Source organism: Dysidea avara, chromosome 9 (genome assembly GCF_963678975.1).
Source record: "Dysidea avara chromosome 9, odDysAvar1.4, whole genome shotgun sequence".
NCBI classification, from domain to species: Eukaryota; Metazoa; Porifera; class Demospongiae; order Dictyoceratida; family Dysideidae; genus Dysidea; species Dysidea avara.
Window position 1 is genome coordinate 29,236,682 of NC_089280.1, and position 11,434 is coordinate 29,248,115.

Genomic DNA, 11,434 nt, shown 5'->3' on the forward strand with positions numbered 1-11,434 from the left:
TGTTTTTCAGCATAGCTATACAAGAGATTACAGTATAGTGAAACCCATGAAGCATAACAAACACATGAAAGCTGCAACATAAATGCTACAAATCAATCTAGAAGGTTTAGTAACAGCCTTGGGTCAAAACATCCCTGTGGATTGTAGCTGCTCGTGCATGCTTACTGTATATAGATGACCTTGCCAAAACATTGATGATAGGTACTATAAGGCATTTATTAAAGTCCCACACAAAAGATTGCTAGCAAAAGTTGAATTTTATAGCATTAGAGATGAGGTTTTGCAATTACTGGCTAGAGTATTTTTGAGGAATCTCTACCAATAAGTTGCTGTTGATGGTTCGTTTTCTCCTCCTTGTGAAGTCTACGTTAGCTGTGCTTTTAAAATAATTGTTCTTTCTTGCAATTCTTTTTTAAATTATACATAGCTAAATATTCCTAGAGTAGTAATAGAATTAGAGCACTTATTGTAGCATATAACTTTAATATACAACAGTGAGATACTCTAATAGAGCAGTCATATCACTCACAATTATGGTCCATAGTCACATCAGGAGTACTACAAGGCTCCATACTAGGGCTCAAACAAATAGTGGTTTTTACTATTCGAATATTCTTTATTCACAACTACCGAATATTCGAATATTCTTTTTCAGTATTGATAAGGATGAGATATCAATAATCCTGTGGTTATACAAGATGTCTCTTCAATACAATTCAGAATCAACATTATTTGATCACTTATGTCATAGATATGCTTATGCAGGATCAAGAATTTCCATGTACTCTACCACTGATGTTATATATTTCCTTTGAAACGAATATTCGAATACCAGAAATGGTATTCGAATATTCGAATAATAGAATATTCGTTTGAGCCCTACTCCATACTGAATCCTACCCTGTATATAATAATAATAATATATAGTAGCCAAATGAAACTATTGTTTGAGATCTAAAGGTATTCATATTTCAGTAGACCACCAAACACTCCTGGTCTAGGACCAACAAGATTTAACACAGTCAAAATGGGAAGGTAAATGGTTAACATCAGAATGTGTAGATTATACAAGTTTTGAACAATAGTATAGCTAGTTAGCACAGCTAAGTTTATTATAATGAATGGCAACTCACTAGCAGTTACAGAACAATATACTGGTACCTATTATAAGGCAAACAAAACTGTTGGATTTTTACAATGAAATCTTCAGTTTGTAATATTGTTGTCGTATATAGACATCTATATGTGAGCTAGCTAGCATATATCCATTTGTTGGCCGCCATCTTTGATTTCACGGCTTTTTTCACCCAGACCTTTTTAGACTAAACTTTTTTTCACAGCTTGGCTGTTTTTGTTAAAGATACTCGTATATAATATATGGACTTTGTTTTTCTGAACAAATATATGAACACTGTGAATTGCATTTTGAGCACAGGTGCTCATAGAGTGGTGGTAGAACTATAGTACCACTTGCTGAATCCTACTAATCAGCAACTCCCTCTTGGTCATGAAGTTTTTATTTTGGATTTTTGTAAGATTAAAGTGTAGGATTATGTTACAGCAGTGAATATTCACACATTCAAAATTTTGTCAACTCCTCAGGAATTTCCAAAAAATTTCACCTATATGTTACGTTATTCAGTGTTCCCATTATATCTAGGCTAGCAACATTTTTTGCAATTATATATTATCTTGAAACATAAGTGAATGCTCTATTAGAGCATTTCACAACAAAGTGTATTCATGTTCTACAATGAATTTGAGTGCTATGTAGCAGTTTTCACTAACTGCTCTATTAAGAAGTTTCCATCTATTTTCATGGAATTTAGCTAGCTCCTTAGTTTGAATATCCACATTACGCTGGCATAACATTCCAGCCTATTATGCTATGCTATAGTTATCTATACATATAATATATATGACGCAGGCCTAATCAAAAGTGGATCCATCATTAGTTTCCATGTCACATACCTGGCATTAATCACCAGTAAACTTAAACAGAATGAAAATTACAAAAACTCTTCAATGAAAGTAACCATGTGCTCTATTACTGTACAGTTAAGGACAGTACCTACAACAGATGCATGCTTTGCTTGAAAGCACAATTTCAAAACAGTCAAAAATTGCTAATGATTTGAAACATGCACATGTAACATCAAGATAACAATAATTGTTTATTATTATGCACTCTTGATAACACCAATATACATGTTATAAACAAATGATAATGCTACATGTAGTTAATATAATCACAGTGCCCAAAGCGATAACAGATCTGTGAGTTCCCATATCATATAATGTACAAGCGGCAACCTGTCAAACACCACGTAGTGACCAGATGTAAATAATCTTCGTCTGTAAAACGTTCTCTTTATTTCGGCATTAAAAGTCTCTACATTTACACACTCATGAAATATAGTTCTGGCCCTCAAATTTAATGTTATCAGATTTGGAGAGTTCCTCACGAGAGATGTTATACCTTCAGCTGTCAAAGATCCCACCAACATGACTACATGTACCAGACCACCATGAGCTGAAACTGAGGTCATAAAGTCATCAACGATATCAGTGTCTGTTGAATAAATGAATAATTGTTGTAGATTGCGATTATGAGCTGGTACATTCAGTGAGATTTGGCGCATACAATGGACAGTAATAGACTTGACTTCCTTACAGCTATTAATCACATCCATTTGCACGAATGTGGGCACATCCTGAAAATACTCAAAGTAACAACAGTTTAGTGATGGAAAATAAGATAACAGTACTGAATCTTCACAACCACAATGATCACAATAACAACATTGCAGTCCCCTAACAGTCCAACAATTTTGATACAAGCAAATCAACTTTTCCTTATTTGCTGCTTCTGATTCCAAAACACAAAAGTCCACTGCTAAGTGAGTCAATTTCATATCATGCAGTATTTCCCACAATAGGACATGATCCTGCACTTCTAAAACACATATACCAAGCAAGTTTAGTCCTTGTAAATTGTGACAGTGAATAACAATAGCCTGTAGACCTTGTAAACCTTTCAAACAATGACCACAATCCTGCCAGTTGAGTCTTTGAAGATTAGGACAAGCAATAGCTAGTTGTTCTAAGTGACCAGAATGAAGCGAGAGACAACCAGAAAGATCAAAATGAGTAGCACAAATAATGCTACCAAACTGGGCAATGTGTAAGGAGTTCAACTCATTCACAGTCTCATTATCAGTTAGATATTTCACCATCTGCATTGTCCTCCCACCATACTGACAATCAGTGACTACTCCAAAATCAACCTTCAATCCCAATATGCCAAAGTCACTGAACTTTACAAATGGAACATTTACTTGATTACATCCTTCTACCTGCAGTTGAATACAGGGAAGCATAGGAGAAAAGTTTAATGGTACTTTTCTACTTCTATCGTACAGTCTGAAGCAAGCAGTGGTACCAGTGGGAATAGTGGTAATTTGAGTAGCATAGTCAAACAATTTTTCATTGTAGGAATAATGTAATGTAAACATAGTAGTAACATTTAAATTTGATGGCCTAAATTGTGATTCCTCCCAATGCTTTAGCAACTTTTGAGGCAAATTATAACAGTAAATATTTGAATTTATTGTAAGTTCTCTCAACTGACTAGTAGTAAGAAATAATCGTTTAATGTCACTAATCATCTGCTGTAAGCTCTAGTGCCTGTAGACATCCCATAAGATGTATTGTTTCCCTAATTTGCTTAGAATATAACTTGGTTGATGGTAGACTAAGATGTTGTACATTACTGCAATACTGCTGCAGAATTTCTAGCAGTTTTAATGGTACTTTACAGTTAGGAAAGGATACTACTTTGACATGTTGTCCACACACCTTAAACACCTCCTTCACAGAGCATTCCTCACAACTGTCATAATAAGGCCACGCAAACTCCCTCCACAATGATGGTGTTCCTTCAATCACACACCTCAGCCATGTTGAAACATATCTCAGTTTTACCCTGTCACGTAGTGAAGCTAAAAATGAGATGATATAAACTAACAATTCTGTAGGAAGTGTTAAGAGGTTGACAAGAGACTCCTGATGAGAATTATCTTGATCCATCAATTTGATGTCGAGTTACTCCAGTTTCAGGTAAAACTTATAAGATATATAGTTCCACTCCTGTACAATATCAGACCAATTGAATGATATAGTGATAGTATTTTTTTAGGGATCAAAGCAATGAAAAGTAGTGAAACAAGAGATGAATGATGGTATTACAGCATACAGTAGCTCGGCGGGAAGTCCCTACTTTGGCACTGAACATAGCTAATGTGCCGAAGTAGGGGCTTTCCCACTGAGCTACCGTATAGCCTTGAATTACGGCCAGTCTCGTATAAATTTCCGGTCCCGTTTAGTCACCAGGGTTATACAGCATCATAACAAAAATAAATGCCAGGTCTCAAATAAACGTCTAGTGCAGTCATTATTTTTTACAATTCCGGGCGGTGGTATAAACAATGAAGTTTGGAGTTCCTTTGAAGCTTGAACCTGTGAAATATGCTGAGGGAAAAATCAAGGAGAGTCCAGGAGAGTACAACGCCAAGGTGTGAAGTTGACTCGTGAATGCTGATAAGATATATAAATGCCAGTCTCGTATAGTTGCCAGTCTTGTTTAGTAGCCGGGGTAAAGTTGCTTGAAGAAATAAATGCCCAGGCCGTAATTCAAGGCAATACAATATACTGTAATACGATAATCCATCTCTTGTTTCATTACTCATAGATCCCTACTTTGTTTTATGTATGATATTCTAATAGAACAGTCACAAGTTACTACGTAGCTGTACCACAACAAAAAAAACTAAACGAACTAGTGGTTCATTAGAGTGAGTGTTATAAGGGGTTTGCAGCTAGTTAGACCAATAAGGGGTGAGGTCATCTTGTTTACTGTTAAGTAAATAGCTAGATTGTAAACAGGTGTGGTCTCCGTACTCTATCGCTACTAGATCTTTATTTAATGGGTGTGGTCGCGAACCTATCATGAACAGGATGTCAATTGCAAAGTTGCAGATGTCTAGCTAGTGTACCTCTTATAGTAGCACTGGGACTGAAGCGCAGCTCTGAAATAATTCTGTGGCATCTAAATATGCTACTAAAAGAAATTGTTGATATGGAAAATTAACGCCTTGATATGGTTTTGTTGGAAGACAAGCAGAAAATAAACTTTCAAAGGCGGAATGTTTGGTGGCGGTAAAAAGAATGCAGGCAGTGATGAGAAACAATTAATTAAGCTTGTCTGGCATGAGTGGTGGATTGGCTACTACTGGCTACACAGTACTATAGACCATACACTGATATAGAAACATTCTAGAAGTCTAATGGAGATTTAGAGATTCAGCTGGCATACTCAACTTAATCTCATAGGCCAAGCCTTTACAGCCTCATTGCTTGTGCTAGCACCTTAGACTGAAAACGACGAGTTTCAGGATCTGGCCTGTGAGAAGAGTCCAGTTGCAGCTATAGTATGTTCACGTTGAGCTGAATCCTGAAAAACAGCTAAAAATTAAAAGTGGATTTTTTCTCAACAGAGTTAGCATTTCAGCTAACCAGATGATTATTGGTAACAGCAAAGGTGTCAACAATAGACACGTACGGTTTGGCTCCATTACAAGTTCTTGAAAGGGCTGTAATGGACACTGTACTTATATGGCTTCCCCATAGGAAATGTATTGTGAAATTTTGATTGGCCATAAATATTATGTCAAACATTTGAACAAAAAGATTTTGAAATATTTTTAGCGGATCAAGCAGTACTGCAAAATGAGCCAAATTTCAAGAGTGGTGTTGCAGTAGCTTTGTGCATTTGGGTGGAATACCCTTATGTAAGGCACTTTTCCACTACCTCCCAAAACCCCTGGCATGGATGTCTGCCCTAGATGGCTGGCTGTCTTTGCTACTCGACTTTTCTTGGCATTGCGATTACATTTCTTGATGTCACAAAGTGGCCACTGACTTTGTACAGGGAGGCCTACTGGGAGGTATTGGGCAATGTAGCTTTGATGATGCTTATACATAAATAACAAGGGTGAGGGTGAGACATAATGCAATAGGAATGTGAGTATTTGTACATGCATTAAAGAAATTGGTAAGGTACTTGTCTGATGAACCCATTTCATATCACCAAAATGTGTTTACTATTTCTTATTATCTGGTTCTATAAATTTAAAAAACAAAAAATAAAATAAATTTAAAAAATTTTAAGTATTCATTTCAATTTCTGTGTGACAAAGTATCTTGATTACCCACACTAAGACGGCCATTTTTCCAATCATGACACCAGATTTTGTCATTACAGTCACATACACATAGCAAAATAATTTTTAGATAGGGGGTGTCCATTCCAATCTAGATACAGCATGATCTCTCTAGAAGGGTCTGGGGGCATGGCAAGAAAAAGTTGAAATTTTAGCTTTCTCAGATTAATTCTGAGGGCAATAATACACAGACTGCTCTATTAGAACAACAGACTATTTTATTAGAGTATCAGCTTTGATATTTTCCAAACAATCAGAAAATCAATATAAGGGCTCCAGTCCCACTTGCCCCATGCAAAAGTGAACCACTGTCAGGGCCAGTGGAAGCTCTTAGTGGCTGGTCAGGCAACAAGCCAGGTTTTGATCCAGGGATGATGAGTGTGCAAAGCACGCTGAGTGACTGTGCCGCGAAGCACTCTGGCATACGAAGCATGCCCCTCTAGAAAAATTTTGAATTTTTAGTGTTTGTAAACCACATTCTGAAGCAATTTTATCACTTTACAAGAGTTGATTTTAAGATATTGTTTCATACATACACTGACTTTTGTAACTTCCCTAGCTGTCACACTACCTTTCTAAATGTAGTTTTGTTTATAAAATTGATCAGGTTTTTACAGGCTTTGCCTTCTTACCTGTACCCCCAATAATAATAATACCTTTCAGCGGAGCTGGAAGAACGTCCACCGCACTGGTAATCACGTACTTCGATCATTAGACGCACGAATATAATAGAGGATAAGCAAGTGGTAACGTGAAGTTGGTTGCACATCCTTTTACTGCATTAAAGGTTAGAATGGTTGGTGTCTGTCTAGAAACATATAAATTAGTGTATGTCATGATGACGTAACTACTATACGGAGCTACCTTATTAGTGTGTAGCTATATTAGCTTAGCTAGGCTTGCACTCACATGACTGGCTTGGGCTGTGAAAATCTGCTACGGCAGTGGCCGTAGTACTTACACCAGCCCTGACTGTGACATCATGTATCAGCTTGTACTACTTTGTGATTTGTAGTTTCCCTTCTAAACCATATCAATACTGCTTTGTATCAGTTCGTAGTCTGACCATATCAATACTGCTCTGTTTTGTAGTCTTTGATCTAGTTTGGGAATAGAATGCTGTTTTGTATGCAAGTATTATTATTACTATTATTAATGGGCAAAAAATGCTTGGCAACACAAGACTATCAAGCTAGGCCGCAGGCCTTTGAAAGTGCCCATGTCCTGTTGTTCTCCACAATCAAGATTCTTCTTAAATAATGCTACTGTTGGTGCAGAAATAACACCTGCTGGAAGAGAATTCCACAAACTAACTACCGACTCTGTGAAAAAAATTGTCTCACTAGCAACCGAGGTAGAATCTTAAAAGAGTTTACAGTGGTGACCTCTGGTGGTATCCGTATTACTCAAAGTAAAAAATGAAGTAGGGATGATGTCATGGTAACCATTCAATATCTTGTAGGCCTCGATTACATTGTCCCTTTAATGTAATGTCTACAGTGCAGTGAATATAAACCAAGTCTCTCAGACAAGTTCATACAGTAAATCAAATACAATTGGTAATAGAGGCTATCCGTTTACGTAATTTTATGTTAGTAACGGTTACTTAGACACCATGTTTTTAAGGCAAAAACCATGCAAGAATATGAAACTTTTTGTGATTTTGCACAATTGAAGAAAGAGTTGGGGGGAATCGCTACACCGAGTGAGTTACTTATATTAATAGCCAATTAAAGAGCAGGAGACTGGGTTAATTTAGCGGTACAAGCCAACGAGCAGCTGGAGTTTATTCTTCCAGCTGCGAAGCAATATTACTAAGCAACAAATAACATAACAAATACACCACAGCTTCCTTATTTTAACTAGCGTTCTTCAAGACGTTCCGGGGCATTATTCAGCTTTTAACTCATTCTTGCTTCATACATTCACGAAGATAATCTGTAATTATACTGAAAATATTTAGTGTTACGTCAAACGGACAACCTCTATAACTTGGTGCATTTCTGTACCTTCTCTAGATCAATGATGACGGTTGAAACCATACTGAGATATAAAATAACACTCTAAGCGCACAAGTGTTAAAAAAGACTGACCACGCATAGGTAGGGTCCGCAATCCGAAAAATCAACTTCTACAAATCAATCCCCCTACCATTGTGGGATGTTCATTGTAGTATCCCATTGCTTGATCCACCATGTAACCAGAGGCACGATTGTTGTCTTCACAGAAATATCGTTTTCAGTATCTCGCAAGATGCAAAATTTATTTTTAAAATTTCGTGCTCCACACAAACGACCGGATGAAACTTGCTACTTAGAGCCAAATCGTATCCAGAGTTGTTGTAGTTGAAAAGTACGCACAGAAATAAGTAAATGATCTGCTGGGTGCCCGGCACAGGGTTGTTTTCTTTGAAAAAACAGACAAAGAGATACGAAGTTTCGAATTCAAACTGCCCTACCACCCAGGGCAAGAGAAGCCAACTCTTCCTCATAGTGTTTCGATACGGTTGGGTGTATAATCTGTCTAGGCTGTTAGTTTGGAAAAGATCTGAGACTTCTCACCATCTGGGTGACAAGCGTCAAAATTTTCTGCAGCATCAAAGAATTGTGTCGCGCTTTCTAACCATTTCCAGCGCTTCTGCAGCCACAACAATCATCAATTATAAACTAAAACTATGGCAAAAGATGTCCCTGAACGTTTGGTAGCAGCGGTTGTCAATTATTATTTCATCCACGGCTTCCACGCCTCGCTCTAAGCTATGCATCAAGGGAGGCAGCAAAATCGTCCAAATTTGACTTCACCCCTCACGCTCCACAGCAGCTTCAAGTCTTCACTAGATCATCCTACATCACCATTATGCTGCAAAACATCCAAAAACAAACCGAAAAAAGCACAAAATCTTTCATTTTTGATTCGAGCTGGGTGGAGCTCCTGGTGAGCTGCTGGTATACTGCATCATATGAAATCACAGAAACACCAACTACTACTACTACCAAACGTTTTGATCCATCATTTATCATCATTCTAAACAAATTTAAGTGACCAGTGTGGCATCAGAAGTACTGGAAAGCACTTTGGTACCATTGAGAGAATCCCTTGAAATGACTCACGAAAATTTTGACCTTCTTCACCCAGATGGTGAGAAGTCTCAGATCCTTTCCAGACTAACAGCATAGACAGACTATGCATCCAACCTTATCACATCACTATGAGGAAGAGTTGGCTTTCCTTGTCTTGGCTGGTAGGGCAGTTTGAATTCGAAAATTTGTGTTTCGGTTTCTGCTTTTTGAGAGAAAGCAACCCTGTGCTGGGAACCCAGAGAATCATTTGCTTATTACTGTGTATACTTTTTAACTACATTAACTCTAGATAAAATACATAGCTAAGTAGCAAGTTCTATCCTGTTCTTTGTGTGGAGCACGAAATTTTAAAAATATTTTTTGCATCTCACGAAATACTAAAATCGATATTTCTGTGAAGACAACAATCGTGCCTCCGTTTTCATGGTGGATCTAGCAATGGGATACTACAATGAACAACCCACAATGATAAGGGGATCGATTTGTAAAAGTTGATTTTTCGGATTGCGGACCCTAGCATAGGTAAAGTATTGAATACCTTTCCTGATCCTCTTAATCTTCATGTAAGGACTAACACAACATGGTAGTTCAGGGGTGTAGGGAGGGGAGTTCCGGAACCCCTCCCCTCCCCCCTGGAAATTGTCAGTATAGACCCTTCTCAGGTGAGCTGCTACATAGCAACATCCGCCATCTTGGAGTACAACCCATTTGCAACCCTGATAGCACTGCTTTCTATAAGAGTAAAACAATACACAGGAAGTAGAGCTTCTTCTTCTTCTGCATTCCACAGCAAAGATTGACCTGTACGCTTCCCCCCACGCTACCAAGTTTTCAAAACGGGTTGTACTCCAAAATGGCAGATGTTACTATGGCAGCAGCTTGTATGAAAAGGGTCAATAGAGTTAGTTAGCCACAAGCTATCAGCTACAAGTTTAAGTACAATAGTATACTGTTAATTACCAAGCAAGCAACATACAGATACACAGAATGCTTAGTTTATAGTAGTTATGGCCACTGGTTCTCACCTTTGCTATCAACTTAGGGATTGGTCCATACAGCGTCGGGTGGGCCTTATTTAGAATAGCGGAATAATTGAATTAGATGTATGGTTAAATCATAGATTTATAAACCCCAGTTAAATGAAGCGCAAGCAATCCACTTTAGATGGTTTCATAGAACAGAGAAAGGAATTGTGAGTTGCTAGTCTGTTTATGAGCTGTTGCAGTGGCTAGCTTATATGCTGGTTTAAAGTTGGGCTGTACATCATAAGAGAGTTTAAGTTGCTAGCTAGCTAGTTGGATTTTGTAATTGACAATTATCAACTACAGTACTTACAAGATTTTGTTAAAGCTCAAAAAATTCATCATACACTGCCCTATGATTTACTGAAACATGATATGATCTAGCTTTCTGTACAAGACCGTGTTCACCCTAAGGTAGCTAAGGCCATACCTATTGGATTTTATGTTGCACGGGCCCAACCGACTGTCTTTTTTCATGACCTGAAATGATGATAATCATGTGATATAGGATCACGTGTGCCAAGATGGTCAATCTCGTATGTGCTAGTGAAAATCAGCTATTGGGATAACCAGGCTCCTCTAGGAATTAAACTCTTCAAAAGGTTGAGCTTTAATGGTGAAGATACTCCAAACGATATAGTTCTTATATTGATTCATTGTACAGCAATACATTATGGTGCTGCAGAACACCCTATATGTTTCATTGACGTTTGTTGTAGTTGTTGCTCTTTTTGTATGGTTCATAATACTTTAATTTTCTATTATGTACTAATTATTATTATCATTATCAAATCGACCTACCTACCCAAATTTTCTGAGGTTTTGCCCGCGCAACATAAGATCCAGTAGGTATGGCCTAACGGTTTCATCAAACAACTCTGTACAAATTCCTTATATATATATATATATATCTCACTAGGGATCTGTGATTACTGGGACTGAGAAACATGTAGCTAACTAAAATTTGTAAAGACTGCAGAATTCCTTTATCTGAGGTTATATAGGTTGGGAATAGCAATTAAGGCATCTGTACTTAGTCCAAAGACTTTAT

General features: G+C 37.5%; 1 protein-coding gene across 1 annotated transcript; it reads right to left on the reverse strand.

The window, feature by feature from the left end:
* Positions 1-2,138: 2,138 nt before the first annotated feature.
* On the reverse strand, positions 2,139-10,438 carry LOC136267791 (uncharacterized). Its single transcript, XM_066062964.1, has 2 exons — positions 10,387-10,438; positions 2,139-4,149 (listed from the first exon to the last, which is right to left on the reverse strand). The coding sequence occupies exon 2, from the start codon at positions 3,666-3,668 to the stop codon at positions 2,250-2,252; it is 1,419 nt and encodes a 472-aa protein (XP_065919036.1). The 5' UTR covers positions 3,669-4,149; positions 10,387-10,438; the 3' UTR covers positions 2,139-2,249.
* Between the last annotated feature and the right edge of the window lie 996 nt (positions 10,439-11,434).

What these genes read in the sequence shown, in the direction of transcription:
- LOC136267791 (XM_066062964.1), bottom strand. Translation starts at nt 3,668, where the DNA reads ATGATTAGTGACATTAAACGATTATTTCTTACTACTAGTCAGTTGAGA.